The 21,787-nt window shown below is 43.3% G+C and overlaps 1 protein-coding gene and 1 long non-coding RNA gene across 2 annotated transcripts in view; one reads left to right on the plus strand and one right to left on the minus strand.

The window, feature by feature from the left end:
• Positions 1 to 21,787, minus strand: part of LOC307200864 — a 345,619-nt gene that overhangs the window by 299,164 nt on the left and 24,668 nt on the right. The gene's annotated exons all lie outside the window — the stretch shown is intronic.
• Positions 1 to 21,787, plus strand: part of CCDC88C (coiled-coil domain containing 88C) — a 102,743-nt gene that overhangs the window by 2,095 nt on the left and 78,861 nt on the right. Inside the window, exons 2-3 of the mRNA XM_079947708.1 lie at positions 1,132 to 1,232; positions 13,840 to 13,948. Coding sequence (XP_079803834.1) covers positions 1,132 to 1,232; positions 13,840 to 13,948 — 210 coding nt within the window. The remainder of the gene's footprint in view (positions 1 to 1,131; positions 1,233 to 13,839; positions 13,949 to 21,787) is intronic.

Genomic DNA, 21,787 nt, shown 5'->3' on the forward strand with positions numbered 1-21,787 from the left:
CCTCACCTGAAACTGGATTGTGGCTGTGAGGTGTGGAAGGAAATGAAGGATGATCAATGATCAAATGCACATCCCTTTGCCCTAAGCGTGAGGATTTCCCCAGTCTTGATTGGCCTATGCTGAATTTACATATGCAGTGGTAGAATTGACCTCACTACTTCAGGCAGTAGGGTAGGGACCAGCATTTTACAATACTCCCCTGCATATACTCCCTGTACAGGGCCAAGCCACCTGTTAGCCAAGGTGTCTCAGGTGGCAGGTTTGGAGAAGCAGTGGATCAATTCCTCACCTGGCTCACCTGCCTGCCTGCAGAGCTGCCCACCTCCATTTTGCTGAGCGGCTACTGACCTTGCTCCTGTGGCCTGGACAACAGCAGTGTAGTGGCCATGCTCTGAAGGGTTCTCCTGGTCACCACTTCATCTGATCGTGGGTCCTTTCTTAAGAGTGAGCCACTGTGGATGAGGCAGCTCTGACAGTAGTAGGCAGTAGCATTTGGTGCTGCAAACAGGACATTGGTGGAGATAATCTCCAGGGCTGGCTCACTCTGAGTAAGGTCTCTTTGTTCCTCTGAATGATAGGTGAGTAAAATGCCCCCAAGGAAGCTTAGACGGCAACCTTTCTCCCAAAGTTGTTACCTGCTTGAGTGGAATTGTTACCCAGAGGAGGGTTCAAAAAAGCTCCCTCCCGCCTGCTGTCAGACGGGCTGCAGTCCGTTCTACCACATCAGCAGTCTACCATCTGATTTCTAGACCGGCCACAACGCCGCATGCCATCTGGTGTGCCTTAATAAATTAATAGCAGCAAGCAACGTGTACCAGGCCTGTAGAAGAGGGCAAACTTTTCTGGTCATGTTGTTCTCTTTTTTTTAACATATATGTGTCAAGAAGATTAATTGCAGAATGGAAATTGGTTTAAGTATGATCTTGGAAGGAATTGAGACAATGCCAACTGCTATTGAGGTGGATTTGTAGCATAAATAATGGTGGGTGTTTCCTTAAAGTTAGTGGATACTTTTCTCAGGAATCTTTGCTAACATGACAGAAGGTGACTGGGGCAAAGTTGCAAAGTGTTGTCCCCCCCCCCTTTTTTTTTTTTGAGATCATTTCCTAATAAAGCTTTTTTTTCTGGCAGGTGAAAACGTTTGGACCATTAGGGAACGACAATGAAGACAAGCTCGCCATGTATATGGACCTTGCGGACGGATTCTTGCTGAACAAAATAATGTTGCAAGTGTGAGTTACAACTCAAGGGATGAGTGGGGAAATTATGCTTTTAGAACTGGTGGAATGAAAGCATTTGTAATGAAAGTCAATGCCATCGATTCAGCACCCTAGTTTCGTGGGTGGCTGTTGCTGCCGTTTTCCTCCTGGGAAAATTAATCATGGTTCACCTCTGGCTTTTGATTGACTTGCTCTTCTGTGCTGTCACTGAGGGCTTTTCAAAGCCTATGGTTCCATCACTCAATAGCAAAGTGCACACACTCTTGGGAAGCACATGGTTCCAAGTTCAAATCCTGGCATCTCCAGTTAGAGCGGGGTGAAGAGCCTGCGGTTGCCCAGATGGCTTTGAACTGCAATTCCCACCATTGCTATTGGTCATACTGGCTGGGGCTGATGGGAGTTGGTGTGCAACAGTATCTGGCGGGCTGCATGTTCCCCACTGTTGAGTTAAAGGCTCTTGGGACCAGGTATGGGAAAGCTACCTGAGACCTTAGAGAACAGCTGCCAGTTGATGCACTAGATGCTAGATGCGAAACTACAAGACAGCTTCATAATGCCAAAGAGATGCTTAGATGCTGGGAATGGGGAGAGGTTGGTTTTTTAAAAAGGGAAAAAAGGTCACGCCTTTATATTCAATTTATCCAATAATTCAATTTAGACAGAGAGAACCTTTTCTTTTTTAAATAGGAAGCTTTAATGTTCTGAATGTGCTGTTCTGCCAAAAGAAGGGTGTGATGTATCAGCCCAGATCAGACAATTTTAGTAGCCTATTGTTCATAAAGCTTTTGCAATCATAAAATCCTTTAGACGTTGACCTAAAATGGTAACGGAGAGAGGGAGGAAACAGTGGTGCCTGGGGAAATATTCATTTGTGCATAAGTGTCTTTTCTTTCTTTCTTTCTGTCTCTGAGCTCAGTTAAGCCTAATTTTGACCACATCCCTTCCTGTTACAGATTCTGTAACATGATGAAACAACCTGTTTCATGTGAGCTTTGTGCTTGGCTTGAAACACAGCCGCGTTTCAGAAGAGTTTAATCTCAGCAGAATATGTGGACTTGTGATCTTCTTGCCTTGCAGAAAGGTGTAATGTTGTCTTCACTCTCTTAATTCAGTTATCACCAAGCGTCATGTCTCTGTAAACGTTCACAGGTTCGCAGGTCTCCAGAAATACAAAGTTAGTCAGGTGTGAAACATGTTTTTAGAGCGGTGACTGTTAGAGCACCTCAGCAGAGCTGGTTTTGCTTTTCCTTGTAGTGGAGTTTTCCGGGGCCAGTGTTGGCAGTGTGCCCAGTTGTGCCTCAGGATCAATGAAATTAAAACCTTACTCCCGAAGGGTTGCGTCTGTTTAACAAGAAACCAGAACTGTGGCTTTTGTGTACATCCAGCCTAAGCTTGCTGCAAAGGTGGTCACAGCTACTGCCTATGACTTTTGCCTTTCATGTTGAGACATTTAGATTCTGTACAGCAGCTACTGCTTTGCCTGTAAATCAGAGGAGGCCTTTTCTCCTTTGCCTCCCACCAACTCCTAAATTGTTTTTTATTGCTTCAGAGAAAGGAATGAATCTGAGTTTCTAGTGCAGACTCATCAGTTTTTCAGGCCTGGTGTAAAACTGTCTTTTAAAGTGTTTGGCTCAATACCTTTTAGTGCTTACTGATTTCAGATTTGACAGCATATTTTTTGACTGACTGAGATAATGTCAGTTATTTTGGCATGTGAGCACTCCCTTCACTTCCTGCTTTGAGCATCAGTGCAATAAGGTACCAATCCCCTTCTGTTAAATAGTCTGAATGCTTCTGGGTTTTTCTTGCCAGTTTTATGTGAAATTACATCTGCAATTGGACACTGCATTTCACTGGTGAAATGTATTACCTAGGTGCCATCTTGGCAGCTGGGCTTCAACTCTGTATTTCCTTGATTGCAGCTCACTTCAGGTTGCATCCAGACTGTGTTTGCAGAAACTGGAAACTGAGAAGGCAGTATTATTATTTCTGCTATTGCTGATTTACCTAAGAGCTGGAGTGAATGGGTCTTGGTTGGAAATGGATGCAAATACTGCCTCATGCATTTTTATTTTTATTTTAATCATTGCTTCCCTATTTGTAAAAAGGCAGTGACATGAATATTATCTTATTCATTCATTCATTCATTCATTCAAGGCTGAGTGTTGGAAATTGATTTTCATTTTATCATTGTGGGTGGCATAGAACTAAAAGTGACCCTTTTTTGCACCATTTGCTGAGTTCTGCATTTCACATATACTTGTAACTGATCCAACGCCAATCTAAAAAAATGATTTAAAAAATATTATTATCAAAGATCCAAGTTTGGAGAGTGTATGTTTGTCATTTTCTTCTTTTAAGTGCAGTAATCTTACCCTCACTTTCCTGAAAGGAAGCCTTGTTGAATTCAGTGGGGCTCACTTCTGAGTACACATGTATAAGATTGTGCTGCATTTTGTTTCATGTAGGATGCATTATAAGGACGTGGGTGGCGCTGTGGGTTAAACCACAGAGCCTAGGGCTTGCCGATCAGAAGGTTGGCAGTTTGAATCCCCGTGACAGGGTGAGCTCCCATTGCTCGGTCCCTGCTGCCCACTTAGCAGTTCAAAAGCATGAAGTGCAAGTAGATAAATAGGTACCACTCTGGTGGGAAGGTAAACAGCATTTCCGTGTGCTGCTCTGGTTCGCCAGAAGCGGCTTAGTCATGCTGGCCACATGACCTGGAAGCTGTACGCCGGCTCCCTCAGCCAGTAAAGCGAGATGAGCGCTGCAATCCCAGAGTCGTCCACTACTGGACCTAATGGTCAGGGGTCCCTTTACCTTTAGGATTCAATATGGTACTATTATATATTTAAAAGAAGCTCAGTAGGTAGGTAAGTCTACTAAATTTCGTTCTTGGAGAGTGTGTGTGTATATCAGTACTACAACTTGGTGGTTAGACAGCTGGGCAACCTCCCTGAAGATGCTGTGTGTCTGACTGATGGACCTCTTTCCATGTAGAACACAGAGCTTTAAAAGATTAACTAATCCACTGGGATAGAGAACGCAAGGATGGCTAGTCAAATGAGTTTCTTGTGTATGCTCCAGGGACTGATTAAACTTCAGTAGCTCTCATGACCTTAAAAGGCTTCGGATAGACTTTTTTTTTCTCTCTCTCTCCATAATGCCATAGCCAATTTAAATTACTGCTATGAAGTGTGCACACACTCTCTACCCACGCCTTGCAAGTTGAGACATAATTGAATATCTTTATCTCGTACAGCATTTTTAGGGAACTATCTTTAGATCTTATAGAGCGAATGCATGGGTGGGCAGAAGGGAAATGTAGATTTCTGGTTGATTTTCGGTAGATTGCAGGGCCACCCCTGGAGGGGGACAGCTGCCCCCCTAGTCAAGTCAATAAATAAAAATACTTAACTAACTGACTAATTGCATCACAGATAACTCGGTTCTGTGCCCCCCCCCCCACATAATGCCTGCTCCTCTAATAAATCCTGGCTATGCTCATGTGCAGAGCTCAGGACTACCGTATTTTTCGCTCTATAAGATGCATCAGACCACAAGACGCACCTGGTTTTTGGAGGAGGAAAACAAGAAAAAAAATATTCTGAATCTCAGAAGGCAGAACAGCAAGAGGGATTGCTGCACAGTGAAAGCAGCAATCCCTCTTGCTGTTCTGGCTTCTGGGATAGCTGCGCAGACTGCATTCGCTCCATAAGACTCACACCCATTTCCCCTTACCTTTTAGGAGGGGAAAAGTGAGTCTTATAGAGCAAAAAATACGGTAATCATATTGTATGGGGCTCTCCTTTGCTTTCCTCTCCCCTCTGCCTCTGCTGTGCTCCACCTCTTTATGTTGGTGATGGTGGCAGACTCTGTGAGAAATAGTGGCAGCTACTCTCTCTAAGACCACTTATAAAATCTGAAGGTAGAGTCGAGTCCCAGGAGCTCCTATGACTGGGTAAGGGTGGCTGGAAGGAGACAGGTGTTCAGATATGGGGAAGTTATTCTTCCCCCTGAAACACCAGGATTCATATGAAAGCAATTGAATCACCAGCAAATTCATTTATTTTAATTAAAAGTTTATTGGCACAAACACATACAGTTTGAACACAATAAAAATGATGGTAAGGGTAAAGGGACCCCTGACCGTTAGGTCCAGTCGCGGACGACTCTGGGGTTGTGGCGCTCATCTCGCTTTATTGGCCGAGGGTGCCGGGGTACAGCTTCCGGGTCACATGGCCAGCATGACTAAGCTGCTTCTGGTGAACCAGAGCAGTGCACGGAAACACCGTTTACCTTCCCGCCGGAGTGGTACCTATTTATCTACTTGCACTTTGACGGGTTTTCGTACTGCTAGGTTGGCAGGAGCAGGGACCAAGCAACGGGAGCTCACCATGTCGCAGGGATTCGAACCGCCAACCTTCTGATCGGCAACCCCTAGGCTCTGTGGTTTAGACCACAGCGCCACCCACGTCCTTCCACAGCGCCACCTGCGTGAGAGAAGAAAAACAAAACACAGATACAGAGGAGGGTTAAAAAAACAACAACCCAAGAAACTACTGAAAATAAAGTGTGGCATTCAATTGTTGCCTAGGAGAAGAAAAGGTGGGTCAATTGAGTTCTCAATAAAACTTCTCCACATACTTGTCTGTAGAGCAGGGGGTTTAGTGGGCTGTCCAACTGAGTTAGCATAGGAGAGAAACTTATCAGCAAATTCAGAATAACGAAAAGAAAGTTACTCTTCACACAATGGATTGTCACAAGGTGTGCTGCTGGGCCAGCCACTTGGAAGGCTTTGAAAGGGTTCAGATAAAGTAATGGGAGGTTAGTATAGCCAGTGGCTGCTGTTCATAAGCACAGAAAGTACAGTGGTACCTCGGGTTAAGTACTTAATTCGTTCCGGAAATCCGTACTTAACCTGAAACTGTTCTTAACCTGAAGCACCACTTTAGCTGATGGGGCCTCCTGCTGCCGCCACATCGCCAGAGCACGATTTCTGTTCTCATCCTGAAGCAAAGTTTTTAACCCGAAGCACTATTTCTGGGTTAGCGGAGTCTGTAACCTGAAGTGTATGTAACCCAAGGTACCACTGTTCTTCCTCTGGACAAAGAGAAAAGGGTGTCCGCCTGGCATCCTAGCCTTGGCATTGCTAGAGGGTGTACTGTTGTCACCACTTATCCCTGTTCTATGGGGCCTGCATGTCTATTACTGTCCTAATCAGAAACATGTTTTGCTCATGCTGGAGAACAGATATTAAGCAAAATTCTCAAATGGCTTTGTCAACTTTTGAGAAAACGTTTGCATGGTCACTCCACCCAGTGAATGGAATTTGACATTTGTACGTGCTGGGGGAAGGGGAGTGCAACAACCGCTGCAAATACCTAGTACAGTCTCCTCTGTTTTTAAATGGAGGGCTAGATAACTTGGGTCTTCAGCTGCTTTCGAACTGCAGTTCCCATCATCCCTGACTACTGTTCTTGCTAGCTAGGGATGGTGGGAGTTGTTGTTCAAAAACAGCTGGAGACCCAAGTTTGGGAAACACCGGATTAGAACAATGTTGTCAGACTCTGCAACTCTCAACACACCTGACTGTTGGCTATGCTGGCAAGGGATGATGGGAGCTGGAGTCCAACAGCCTCTGGAGGGCCACAGTTGATTTAAAGTACAGTGGTACCTCGGGTTAAGAACTTAATTCATTCTGGAGGTCTGTTCTTAACCTGAAACTGTTCTTAACCTGTGTTCTTAACACTTTAGCTAATGGGGCCTCCCACTGCCGTCGCGCAATTTCTGTTCTCATCCTGAAGCAAAGTTCTTAACCCGAGGTACTATTTCTGGGTTAGCAGAGTCTGTAACCTGAAGCTTCTGTAACCCGAGGTACCACTGTATTCTGGACACCTTGCTGGGAGCAAACACAGTGTTGCTGTCTCTCCACCAATGCCTGCTTTGTGCGCTTTCCAGAGGTACTTGTCTGGATGGCGTTCAGAGAGAGTGTCGTAGACCTTTGGTCTGGCAAAGCAGTTCATCCATTTTCATATTATGGTCTCGCCGTGCATAGTCATCCAACTGAGACCAAGGTGAAGGACAGCCGGCAAATTGATGCCTGTAAGACAATCTACTTCTATCCCTCCTGTGTTTCATAGGCATGTCTGTTTTGCCAGTATCTGCTCTTAATATTTTATTAACCGCTTCCCAGGTGGCAAGCTGGAGAACCATACCTTAGCCATTGTTCCAGGGACAGGGGCTTGTTATACAAGGAGAGTTCAACAAGTTATATTGCTTGTCTTTCATTGTCCCCTGTATCATAGCCTCCTTACTGATCTCACTGAGCCAGTAAAATATTTGTGAAGCCAAAACTAATGATTAGATGGTCAGTTCTCAGTGAACACTACTGAAAATTACCAGAAGACTCTTAAAACACGGGCAGCCATTCTTGCATTCCCTCCTCACCACTCCCTGTGTAAGTTTCATATGGCAGAGTGGCCATGGAAACACTTTCAAGGAGTTTCACATAACAACTGTTGTGTGCTGAGTTCTTTTATTCCTAGCTAGAGAAAGCAATAACCATATATGCCCCACATAATAAGGACAGCTGTAGAGAAATGACTAAACTGTATAGGCTGTAAATAGTGCTGAAACCAGGATGTGGTGAGATCAGCAGCTGCCCATCACCAGAAGATAGGTGCATGCTTTCAGCTGCTCATCATGAGTGCAATGTTGCAAGCCAGATCTCGAACACAGGAGCAGGTCAGGAAACTATTGTCCAAGTTAGGGCAGCAGCTGGGACACTCTCACAAACTGAGTGCATAATACTGGCCAAATTATTTTGGGAACAGAGACAGATTTCCCAGAGTGGGATTTTCTATCTGGCGCGGGGGGGGGGGGGGAGAGGCATTAATAAATTGAAATCCATTTCCTGCCCTTTATTTATAAATATTTATATCTTCTTTTTCTCGTAGCTGAGTAAGATTGTCTTCCATAAACATGGCCTGATGCTGGTTTATAGCAGTATTTTTTATTGATCGCCAAAATAGGTTGCCCAACTTTGCCTAATGGTTCAAATCATTCACTCTTGTGCTTTGCACAATATGGCTTAGCTGTTGTTAACTCCCCATAAATGTACAATAAAATGCTTGATAAATTCACCTGCTCCCAGAATAATAAATAATAATAAATAACTATAATAAATAATAATAAACAATAATAATAAATAATAAATAACTATAATAAATAAATAAATAATAAATAAATAATAAATAACTATAATAAATAAATAATAAATAACTAAATAAAAATGGGTGCAATAATAAGCTAATAAGAATTTGAAAATATTGAAACAGGCATCTGTGTTAAATGCTCTGGAATTTCTGATGCAATAGAATGGAATTGTGCTCATGAGATGCTCCTGCCAGGAGAAGTGGGGAACTGGCTTTCACTGATATCACCTTCCCTCTTAGTCCCTTGAAAATCTGTTCCAAAGCATTGGAAGACTGTTCAGCACAGCATAAAAGGTGGTTTGAGGTACTGTAGGGGAAAGGGAGGATCAACAAATAAATGCTACCAAAGGCTGTTCCAGTGGGGGAGCTTCCACTGGATCCCAATTCCTTCTGAAAATGGAAGGAGCCATTTTGTTCACAAATGGTTGGTTGGAATCTCAGACATACTGTATTTTTCGCTCTATAGGACGCACTTTTTCCCCTCCAAAAATTAAGGGGAAATGTGTGTGCATCTTATGGAGCAGATGCAGGCTCCTTGGTTTCAGCGATAGGAACACGAAGCCTCCGAAGTGCAGAGAGAGCGCTCCCTCCACGCTCCGGAGGTTTCGCTTTGCTTTCGCTGAAGCCTGGAGAACAAGAGGGGTCGGTGCGCACCGACCCCTCTCGCTCTCCAGGCTTCAGGGATAGACTCTCCTGGCTTCAGCGAAAGGAACCTGAAGCCTCCAGAGAGCAGCGGGAACTCGTGCTGTACTCTGAAGGCTTCGGGTTCCTTTTGCTGAAACCAGGAGAGCACGACTCTCCTGGCTTCAGCAGAGAGGGAGAGTTGCGCAGCGCCCCTTCAGCGAAGCGGGAAGAGAAATGGAAAGGGCTCCGTTTCTCCTGCCGCTTCACTGAAGGGGTGCTGAGCAGAGAGGGGGAGAATTTTTTTTCTTGTTCTCCCCCTCTAAAACAAGGTGCGTCCTATGGTCGGGTGGGTCCTATAGAGCGAAAAATACGGTGCCTCTTTTGAACTGTTCCCCGGGGAACCTGGAGGTTCACTGGAAGCTTCTCACAGGGTTCCTCACCATAAAGATAAGAAAGAGTGGACAACTCTGCCCACCACACCTGCTATTTCCCCCCTGGCCTGTGCAGCAGCCGCAGAGTGTTTGTTTTGTTTTAGAACCCGCTCTCAGCTCATCTACGAGGCATTGATGGGAGCGAACTGGTTTTTCTACTGCCTACCTCTACTGAGCGTGTCTTCTATTTATATAATATAATATCCTGCATCTCAAACACAACTGTTTTTGAGGTGAGTAAAATGCTCCCTGGAATTCTCTCTTAATGTATCAGAGTTTCTTAGCAGGTGAGTCAATGAGGAAAATGTTCCCTGAAATAGAGAATAGTATTTTCCGGCTTTTGAAAGCTTACCCAAGCCTCTGTAGAAGCTCTTTGAACAAAAACAATTTCCGCACCTATTTGGCATTTCAGTTAATCTTGGCATTTTTAGCATAAAGGTTAGACATGAGCTTGTTTTTCCATCATGTTCTTTCCAGTACACTACACTACACTGTGATTATAATTGCAAGCAATAGAAAACTGGCCTTCGGAAGTCGTTTATCTTTCATGGCTGTAGTACAAGCAGTGGCAGGTGCCAAATATCCTAAATCAGTGTGTTTTCTTTTACTTTCTGTTGACTCAGGACAGTGAGCTAACAGGTACTGGCTCTGTTGAATAGCCAGAAGATATGCATATAAAACAGTGTGGAAATGGGAACAAATCTGTGAAACCTCTGCTTGTTCAGTTCCCCACTCCCAACTTTGATATATTTATTATAGGCATTTGCAACCTGCTCTTTATCCAAAGCTCCCCGGCCAGAGAAGCTCCCATGCCCCACATTTATTATATAAAGGAAGACAAGTACAACCCACAGTCCCTTTCAACTCCCAGAATTCCAAAAGTGCACCTGGACCTGACAGGCTTCTAACCCAGACAGGCTTCTGGATTAGGTCATGTTTGATGCTGAGAGCTCAGTTGGCAGGCCGTCTAAGAGTTAAATGATTGAGTTCATATATTCTAAAATTAAAGGAAAGGTGAACAAAAGAAGTTTGGGCCCACAGGGCACATGGTTGTGATGTGAATTTGCCAGAGTGTGGTGTTCACATGCTCTGCCTCCTGGTGCAATTTGCTTTCCTTTTGTTTTTAAAACTTACTCATCTCCCATATATCAGTTTCCATACTTTCTTCCCTGCAGACCACCTAATGGTTTTTCCACCTATTGGAGCAATTGTAATGTCTTTGCACTTCAACCGTGGCTTTAGACATGATTGGGGGAAACCCACATTTGAAGAGAATGGTCTGCTGCTGTCATGTAGTTTGGGCATTACCCATGTCTGGTATCATCCCGGGCAGGGAAGAAATATTATTTATTTATTAATAAATGTATTTATTTGGTTTTTCAGATTAAAATTTTATAATCACATATCCAACATATACAACATAAAAACAAGATTCCAAAGAATCTCCTGGATTTTCCTCCTCCCCTTTCGTGGGTCCTATTGTTAGTCATTTCCTCCTGTATCTTTTATAATAATCCAAGTCTTTTACACCTCCGTTATGTCCAAAATTCACCATTAAACTACAAGTATTCCAATCCTACTAACGATTTTAACTGTTCACAATGGTTTTTAAGGTAATTTATAAATTCCCCCCATTCCTTATTAAAATTTTAGCCTTCCTGGTTTCTGATGCTTCCGGTCATTTTTGCCATTTCGGCATAATCCATCAACTTAATGGGCAGGGGAAGAGATTTAGACCCCACCTCGAGGTAGCCCTTTACTCCCCTGCCAGTGAATAGCTGGCAGGGGAGTAAAACCTCCACTGTGAGTCTTGCCCATCGCCCCTGGGAATGGGGAAGCCAACCCACTCCGGGCACAGTAGATTTGGGAGTAAAAGCTGTTCCTTCTCCTTTCCCCTTTTCAAACATTTCCAGCGTAGGAGGGGTGTGTTGGTTTTTCCTAAGCTTTCCCTGCTTGGTGGGCTATTGGTAGTGAGGAAAACATTTATCCTCTCTCAGGCCATGCAGGTCCGTGTTTGGTTTGGGGAAAGATGAGCACCTCAGGTTTGGAAAGGAGACCTTGTGCCCCTTGGGCCATCCATGGCAACTGCTTTCCCCTCCTCTTCTTCCCCTTCCCCATTCAACCTTGATGGTTCATCTTGCTACAAGTTAAAACAGTCATACCTCGGGTTGCAAACGTGATCCGTGCGGGAGGCACGTTTGCAACCCGCACGCGCATGGTGCGATTTGGCAATTCTGCACATGCGTGTGACGCCATTTTGTGCTTCTGCGCATGCATGACTGCCAAAACCCGGAAGTAACCCGTTCCAGTACTTCTGGGTTCAACGCAGTCCGCAACCCGAAAATGCGCAACCCGCAGCGTTCATAACCCGAGATACGACTGTAAAGCCAAAGTACTATATAGACAAACATGAGTGAAAGGGGAAGTGGTGCTGATGAAATGCTGCGCTGCAAAGTCTTAATTCTGCTGCTCCGAGGCCAAACCTTGCCTTTTGTGACGGAGCCAGTTTAACAGCCTCAAGTTTTGACAACCTAGAACCAAAAGCCTTTGGGTTCTAATCTTTCCCAGACATCTTTGAAAGCCTCAAGCTTTTGCTTTTTGCCATTGCCTGTTTTATTTTAAATATTATTATTCACCAGATCTCTGGCTTGTGGGTGAATTGGATTGAGCTCCTTGTAAGGAGAGCTTTCCCTGTTTTGTTTGTGAGCGGCACAGCTGGGCCTCTTGTGCCCTGTCTTCATGCTGGGCCAAGGGGCAGATTCCACCAGTTGGTAGATCAGTCCTGGTGGCCTGCACCAGCAGTTTCCTCTCAGTCATGGAAATCGCCTCTGAGGAAGGCTGGGACTGTGTGAGGATGGGGAATTTGTTTAAAAACCAGCTCTGAATTTAAAACTTCAGCCTTGTGCACCTGATTTGATAAGACTTGGTGAGTAGCTTGGGGTAAAAAACTAACCAAGTGTAAAATGATCACATTGTTACAACAGCTCTTACACAACTGAGGTTTAAATACCATGAAACAATCTGTTTTCCTTTAAGGTAAAAAAGACTTCCTTAACTGAGAAATACTCAGGGTTAGGCTGCCAATGTTCCTGCCTTTGTGAAAGACTTCATTTGTCTGTTTCTTTATTATATAACCGCTACTGCCGTTTAATTTTTGCACATAATACATATAGCAAGCTAGGTGCTTTTCAAATAAGACAGTTTCTGACTAGTCTATGCATACAGTAGAAAGAATATTGAAGGGGTTGACTTGTATCTGGAAGCCGCCCAGAGTGACTGGGGTATAAATAATAACCTCATTATCATCATCACCATTATCACTTCAGTCTGTAGATGAGCGAGTCACTTTTTTATTCTGCCTGTTAAGTGGGGAAACAAGCACAATGGTAATATGTCATAGCTGGCTCTCTCTCTCTCTCTTTCTTTCTTTCTTTCTTTCTTTCTTTGGTTTAATTCTTTTTAAAAAACTGCAGTTCTTTACTTGGTAGAACATAGAAAAACAGCCTTCCTATTTGCATTCTGAAGTGATACTGTTTACAGTACAACAGTACAGTGGTACCTCGGGTTACATACGCTTCAGGTTACATACACTTCAGGTTACAGACTCTGCTAACCCAGAAATAGTACCTCGGGTTAAGAACTTTGCTTCAGGATGAGAACAGAAATCATGCTCCGGCATTACGGCGGCAGCAGGAGGCCCCATTAGCTAAAGTGGTGCTTAAGGTTAAGAACAGTTTCATCTTAAGAATGGACCTCTGGAACGAATTAAGTACTTAACCCGAGGTACCACTGTACAGCACTGTATAATCTACTCTATTACCCCATTACCTTGGTAAGCATGGTATCAAAGTCATTATACATGTTAAGTAGAATGAGATGTTCGTATTTTGGACCACAAAATTTAATTCTGCAAGTAGTAGTTTTAATTTTGGAATATTGTCTATAGGACTCCCTATATGTAGTGAAACTAGCACAATTCTCATTCTCTCTCTCTCTCTCGCTGTGTGTGTGTGTGTGTGTGTGTGTGTGTGTGTAAAGGCTAGGTTAACACTTTTAGCCTGCAATCTTAGTTCTCCAGCCATCTATTTTGAAATCTCAACCTTGCACCTTCAGCCTGAAATAGACAACTTCTGAATCCTAGCACCTCATTCTATCTAACTTGTGGAATGACCTTGTGATTACGAAGGTCAAAGAGGTTATGGAATTTACAAGGGGTTTGGATATTTCAGGAAGTAGGAAAGGAGCAAATAAAGGGCAATTGAGGGACATAGCAAAGATGCTGTTTAAACAACAAAGTAATTACTGAATTCCTTTGGATTTCCTAAAATCCCAGCCTTCCTCTTTCAGAGATCCTCGACCCACAAACCAGCGTGTCAACAAGCATGTCAACAATGATGTCAACCTACGGATTCAAAACCTCACCATCTTGGTCAGAAACATCAAGACCTATTATCAGGTATATCTTATGTACTTTTTGTGCCTGGTATGCTGAAGAGACACTTGCCACAGGAAATAAAAGAGGAAGTGGTCTGTGACGAAATGTTTTCAGTTAATGCTCTGATCCTTGCAGCAAATCAGGTGTGGGTGCATTTAAACGGGAAGAGTATTTTAGCTCTACATGACCACACATTCCCTTTTCCACCTCCTGGAATGGTATTGGGTGGTTTGTGTAAATTGTTGGCCAATAGACCTGGCTGCGAACTTGTTGAAACAAGCTACCATCAAATGATGTTTTTAAATGTGCATTGCCAATTTCCCAGAAACCCTTGACCTTAGTAGGCTTGCCAAAGAATTCCATAGCTCAACATCCATCATTGATCAATAAGTAGTAATTTCCTCTGTCATTCTTCTTCATTAATTTACTCTTCTGTGACTTGCATCCAGTTTGAAATGCGTGCAAAATGTATACATGGTCAGGACAAAAAAATCCATTAACAGGAACCATGTGTGGCCGTATGAGGGATTTTGGTTTGTGTACCTGGACTATTGGTCTGCTTGAGTAATACGCTTAAAAAGAATGTTACCCCATAGCTCACATTTTAAGAGGACTTCCAATTTCTGTTCTTCAATAATACTTTGACACAATGGATATCAGACACACCAACCTCGGCCCCCTGAATATTTGTTTTAAGGGAGCCAGGCCCCCTCAAATTAAGGCAGCCCTGAGCGTGTCACAGGTTCAGTGGCCAGCTCCTCCAGAGCCCTTGGCCTCCTCTGTCGTGCACAGTTCGTCACACAAGCACGACACACACTGGGCCCTCTCAGTCTTGGGGGCAACCTGGCACCTCTGATGAATATCATCCAAAAAAATTATGGAAACCAAATATCAAGTCTAAAATAGAATATACAGTAGTATTTTTCTTTAGATGAATGTGACCATCAAATATTAACTGCCTCATGGTGATTACTATGCTGTACCACCACATCATAGTCAGGCCAGTGTACAATGAAAAGACATGAAATACAATTAAAACCAATGCAAATAAATTTCAAACTGTCTACCAAAAAAAGAAAAAAGCTAAATTAATAAGTTAAAGATGTATGTGGAAGAATTCAGTAGTTATTTTTAAAAAGTCAGGAAGGCAATCAAACCTGCAAACAGTGGGATTTCCAAAAACAAAATCTGTGGCATCTGTGATATGTTGGAAGGGTTAACTTCTGAGTCTCCTCAGCTATAATGCTTGAATGTGCCATCAATGCAATAATTAGAGCAGCTTCCCTTGTGAAGTGCTCCCATTGTGTAGTGTCTGGGAACTAGCTTTCATTGTTCACCCTCAGTTTGCATATGTTGCAAATGTTCCCATAGAACAGCAGAGGTTGATCAGTCCATGCTTCTCTTGGAGATTCCCTGTTGTGTTAATTAATTCTGACTACTCAGTTGCGTACTGCTAGAAAGGTCAGGCATGTTTCATTGTTTCTAATGAAATAGGAAAACACACAAGCAGATGCATGGGTTGCATGCATTCCTGGATCATGCATGCTTTGTCGTCCTCAAGATATATAGAAAAACAGAGTTTACCTGTGGGGTTTTGTGTGTGTGCTTATGTCCAATTTCATCATGCAGTAGATGAACTACTTCACTACAGAAGAGCATGTGGATCCATCAGGATGGCTATTTTTGCAATCCAGATTACAGTGCAAGTAATGTACTTTACATATGTCAATATTTCTGTCCAGTGCAGAAGCTCTGACTTTCACTCCAAGGTCATTATAGAACCTGGCATGTAGAAATCATGCCTGAGAAGTATTAAAAGAAATAATAACACCATATAGAGGTGCCCTAAGATTTTGCCAGTTAATCACTGGCCATCCTGCTATTACATTCCTGCTTTTCAGACAGATGGTTCTCTAAAACACACGGAGTCCAAGGGCTTGGAAGTTGGTGGAGGAGAGAGAAATAACTCGAAATCAGGCAGCTAACCTGTTCCAGCATCTTACCAGCAGTTCCAGGCTGCTGGATGTATTTTTATACCCTCATAAATCTAGTTGCTATTCTTGTAATGTGAATAGTAAAAATCTGCATTTCATAACGTAGGGAGGCTGGTAGCAAGACAGAGTGTGTTTTTGTTTCTTTTTATCCTGTGTCTCCAAATGTCTAATTACGTGGCTTCTTTGTCTAGCTGCTGCTTTTGTCTCTGGAATAGGTTGTGTTCTCTTTCAGAGTGCAAAAAGGGCACTATTAGAACAAGTGTGCTGTTTTTGTTTTTGTTTTTTAAAGTAGAGCAGCTTTTGAAAAACTCCCATGTGGGTTTAGGAAGACTCAGAAAAGACTTCACATTTCGTAACCAATTTCCAGCAGGCCGAAGCTAATTTTGTGCCATATGTAAAACTAGTTGTGCCGTCTGATAGTTATCAGAGTAATTTCTCAGAGTAACCCTCTCTCTGCCCTTTTCATTGTTAAATAAAAGCTTTGGGTGCGCTACATTTTAAGCAGTATCTCCTAATAGCAGGAGGTAAGCTGGGTTAGCAAGGGAAAATGTGATTGATTTAAATTGCAGCCTGGAAAAGGGAGGGGGGGGGAGGTTCCTGAGAAACAATAGTAGTGAGATTTGCTGCTTCCGCAAGGGAAGTGTGAACTTCAGAGTGCCACATTTTTAATTATGGTTTTCCTTTGTCCAGTTCTTTGCTGAACAGCTATATCTTTGTAGGATTGTGTCTTGGGATAAACAAACGTGGCATGTTTAACTTTGTTATTCTTTGGCAGGTGAAATTGCATAGTAGTCACTTTTTTTAAATCCCCCGTTATATTATAATCCTTCAGCTTGGGCTTCTTAAGAGAGCAGGACCAGTAAACCTTTGATCCACCCCCATCTGCCTGAAAATCAGATATGAATACATTCCATAATGTATGTGTTTTGATGTTTCCTGTGTTTTGCTTTTTTGGTTCTGAAAGAGAGCACAGCCTTGAAGCCACACTGCCAATTAAAGCATGTTTGGCTCTGTCCCTGGCCTCTGAAGAATTTATGGCTGTAGCAAAATTCTGATCTGAAAATCCATGTAGGGAACCCTGACGACATTTTTGCCACACTTTAGGTGGTAGCGTTTATTATTTGTACAAGAACTGCAGCACTCACAACAGTACCTCTGTTTGTTTATTTGCAAGGTCTCTTGCCCAGCCTTCACTACAAGGGCTTGGGGCAGGTTAGAAAGAAAAATAATGTATGAAGAAGAGTTTGGATTTGATATCCCGCTTTATCACTACCCGAAGGAGTCTCAAAGTGGCTAACATTCTCCTTTCCCTTCCTCTCCCACAACAAACACTCTGTGAGGTGAGTGGGGCTGAGAGACTTCAGAGAAGTGTGACTGGCCCAAGGTCACCCAGAAGCTGCATGTGGAGGAGCGGAGACGCGAACCCGGTTCCCCAGATTACGAGTCTACCACTCTTAACCACTACACTACATAAAAGCAAATAAAACATTTGCAATTATGAAACAAACAAACCCATTCCAGATGGAAGAGAACAGCATAAATTCAGAAAAGAGGATGGTCCCACAGGGAAAAAAACCCCAACCCACACCTTAACTGTCAAAGGCCAAGTGAAACACAGGCAATTGTATGGTATTGCGAGCCATGTTGAGTGTTAGGTAAGACAAGTGTGGCCTTCCAACAAAATGTTGTAGTGTGGAGTGTTCATGCTTAGGGTGCCAGCCAGCTTGCCATTCCCCTTTGCAGGGAACTCTGTTTCATCCCTCTCCGCAAAAGGCTCGCTCGGCATCAGCCTGCCCCCAAATCGGTGCCCTCCAGTGGTTAGAGAAGATGGGAGTTGTAGTCCAGCAAGGGACGGAAACAATATAAGGAAAGGAGAAACAAGGTGATTATTTGTGTGACTTCCTGACTCACATTTGTTGTACTCAGGGTGAAGGATAGACTCATGTGCCTAAATGTGTTCCTTATTGCTAATCAGGTGTTCCATCAACTTCGTTTGATGATCAGCTCCATCAAAACCAATAAACCAGGGAAACCACTCTGGCTGTTTACTGCAAAGCTGTGAGCGCTAAAGCATAAGGAAATATAGATACATCTGCACTGGTGGTGTAAAGTGAAGGAGACAAATGCATCCTTTTAAACTTGGGGATCCTTCTCTGTGGGTTACATTTGTTTTTAAAAATAAATTCAAGAGAAGGAAGCGATCAAGAAGAGAAGGCAGCATTCATCTGTGTTCACTTAATGGGAACAGTTGTCCTTCCCCTGTTTCTAGAAGTATTGTCTTGTGTGCAAAGCTTATTTCAAATGTAATCTTGGTGGGGAATTGTTGTAACCAGGAATTCGTGGGAAAAGATTAGTTACGTTTTTGATTTACAATAAACATTGCACTGCCTGGCAAAAGAATTGTCATTTGCTTTCTGAGCTGTTTGCATTCTTTGGGACTGGCATGTGCAAGTTTTGAAGTTGGGTAGCTGTGGCATCTATGCTATGGCACCACATGTTTCCATCGATCCCAGCTGGTATTTTTAATATGCCAGGAGGATTAGCTACTTCTGGCAGCCATGCAGAGTGTGTAGGGGCCCGCAGGCTCTAGGAAGCCCACCAAACCTGGAAATACTAAATTACGCCATGCAATAATTTTGTTATCCATTGTTTATATGATTTTAGTTTTTCTTCTTCGTGACAAATGTTTGATGCCCGTTGTCATGTCAGTTAATATCAGGTATAAAGATGCAACTGTAATTCATATGCATTATGAAGATACATGCTTCATAGTATGTGTTTTATGGGGCTGCGTCTGAGTTTTATGGGGCTGCGTCTGGAGCTTACAGAGCCTTCTTGGTGGTGGCTCCGCATTTGCAGAATGCCCTCTCTGGTGAGGTGCATCCATCTTCCTCATTATTAACATTCAGGAGGAATTGAAAAACATTCCCTTTCACCCAGGCATTTGATGGCTGGAAGATACTGTTTGGGGCAACCTTGAAATTATTAGCTGTGAGGACATGTGGTTATTTTTACTTTTTAATTTTCCCCCCCTTTTGGAACCCTCTGGCATTGAATTTATAAGGGATAAAACTAAATGTGAAATACAGATAATTTTAAGATGGTCTCAGGCAGGAATCAGACACACAGTGTATGAAATGAGTGGCTTAAGCATTGTGGTTCCCTAGCAACTCTTATCTCATTTAAAAATTGCTGTTAACACTTGTGTGCACAAAGATTGCTGAAAAAGGTTTCCTAGATTTCCTGAGTTCAGACTCTCTGCTCAGAGCAGGGTTAAAAAAAAAAAAAAGCAGCAACAGAAACTTACTTAACTCTTGGCATGTTTGGCAGTTGCTCATGAACCAATTTGGAGGCCCGTGTGTGAGAAAGTAGCATATGCATATTTCTTTTTACACAGAAAAAAATACTACCTGGGTAGTAAAATAGGTTGGTAGTCCAGGAATATAGATTTGATCACTAGTGTATGATAATAAAATACTTGAGGTACAACCATTTAAAATACAGCATCACAACAGTTTAAAGTAGATTAACAATCTCAAAGATAGGATGTGCCCTAAAAATGTACCTCTCATGTGGCAAAGGCATAAAGAAATGTGTTTTCAGCGTACGAGGAAAACTACAGATTCACGAGGGTGCCAGTTGCACTCCTTTGGGGAGGGAGTTCCACAGCTTAGCAGCTGCCACACAAAATGGTGTCTCCTGGGCCACCGCCACCTCAAGCTTGTGAGCGGGGTGGGAGTAACAAGAGGGTCAACTCTTCTGATTAACACCTAAGAGGGTCTGTAGGGAAGGGGGCAGCCTTCCAGGCATTTGGGGCCTAAGTCATTTAGGACTGTAAACACCAATGTGAGCACCTTGAACTGGGCTTAGAAATTGACTGGGAAACCCGTGCGACTGTTTTAAAAGGGAGGTTGTATGAGATCTAAATGGAACGTCAGTTAGTAAATCTGGCTGCTGAGTTTTTGAGCCAGCTGAAGTTTCAGAGTCTTCTTCAACAGCGTCACATAGAGGGTGTTGCAATAACGCAGTCCGGATGTTTCCAGAGTATGGAGTACAGTGGCCGAGTCATTTCTGTCCAAAAGGAGCCACAGGTGGCAAACCAGGCAAACCAATGCACTCCTAGTCACTGAGGTCACCTGAACATGAAGTGACAGTGTGGAATTTAAGACCACACTACAAGGAGCGGACCTGCCCCTTCCAGGTGCAACCGTACCTCTTGGATGTGAGGACACCAAACACCTCTGTCTTTTCCAGATTCAGCTTCAATTTGCCCATATTCAGAAGATACAGGGAAGTAATCTCTTCTCATAGTGGCATTTAAGGCTATAGTCCAGGCATAGGCAAACTCGGCCTTCCAGATCTTTTGAGACTACAATTCCCATCGTCCCTGACCACTGGTCTTCTTAGCTAGGGATGATGGGAGTTGTAGTCCCAGAACATCTGGAGGGCTGAGTTTGCCTATACCTGCTATAGTCCTATGCTCACCTACCTGGGAATAAGTCCCATTGAGCCAACCCTTTTTGGTTGACAAGCCTAGGATTGAACTTTAAATTTTTAACCAGGTGTTGCCCTAGTTCTGACTGAGGTGTCTGGATGGTACCAGAGTATAACGTTGAAGCAGGGTACACCTCTCTGGGGAGATGGTGCCAAAGTTTTGGAGTTGGTGCAGCCTCGATGTAGACGCTTGCAATAATACATGCTTTTATTGGCATGTTTGGTGCGGGGGTTTTCAACCCAGCACAGATAATGACTTTCGGGTTTAAAGCCATTTCACTTCTATCGCACTTTAATCTGGCTAATATGAATTTATTCAGCAGACTGATATACTTTCTGTGGAGCTGTCGCTGTCACAATCACTGAACACGAGATATAATTGCAGCAAAGCATAGGAACGAGACAAAAACAAACAATCCTCATCCAGCCATGGTTGAAGCTAATGTGTGCTAATGCATAAGAGATTGGCATGGTGGCATCTGGGGCTGGGTAACGTCTGCAGTTAACCATGCAGCGTCGAGACCATTTTGACATTCATTGGGTTAAAGGGAGGAAAAGGTCACTCTGGGGTTAATGCTTGGCTTATTTGGAACAGCTGGGTTGTGCTAAGGCTTAAAAAGGCTGTGTTCCCCTGGGAACTTGGAAGAATCCATAGCTAGAAAATGGAAGCAGGTGGATCTCCTTTAGGAATCCGTTGGCTTATGGAAGCCCAACATACTCAGCGTATTTCGGATTCAATACCTCATAAAAGGACCATAAATGTTTACAATTGTTTGACCCAGCAGAAAGTTGTTCCTCTTTCTACTGCAGCATTGCTGAGTGTTGGCTGTTCCCCTCTCGCAGAGCTACAAATTCCGGAGTTCCCTGGGAAGAGAGATTGGCTGCTAAGCCACTCTTGAGAACTGGAGCTCTGTGAGGGAAAGAGGGGTCTCCTAAGAACTCTCAGCACCTTTAACAAACTACACTTCCTGGGGTTCTTGCGGGGAAGCCATGACAGTTTAAAGTGGTACAGTACTGGTTTAAATGTATAGTGCAAATGGGGCCTGTGTCCTGCTCCTCTGCTTCCACTTCCAATGCTTCCACCTCCTCCTGAACTGGAAGAAAATTATTGTTGACCAGAGAGTTCCCATATTCTTTTTGATAATGAAATAATATTTGACATGCATTGATTACCATATAGAAAAACAACACACTATATTCTAGAGATGTTCTTTATACCTGCAGTGTAAGCATTGCATCCGTAACATTATTGGAAATGCAAGCAAACTGCTCTCTAACAGTCAGTGTCTCTCTTGGTATATACAGTGGACTTGCCACTTACATACTGTGGTACCTTGGGTTAAGTACTTAATTCGTTCCGGAGGTCTGTTCT

The sequence above is a fragment of the Podarcis cretensis genome, assembly GCF_951804945.1.
Source record: "Podarcis cretensis genome assembly, chromosome: 1".
Lineage (NCBI taxonomy): Eukaryota > Metazoa > Chordata > Lepidosauria > Squamata > Lacertidae > Podarcis > Podarcis cretensis.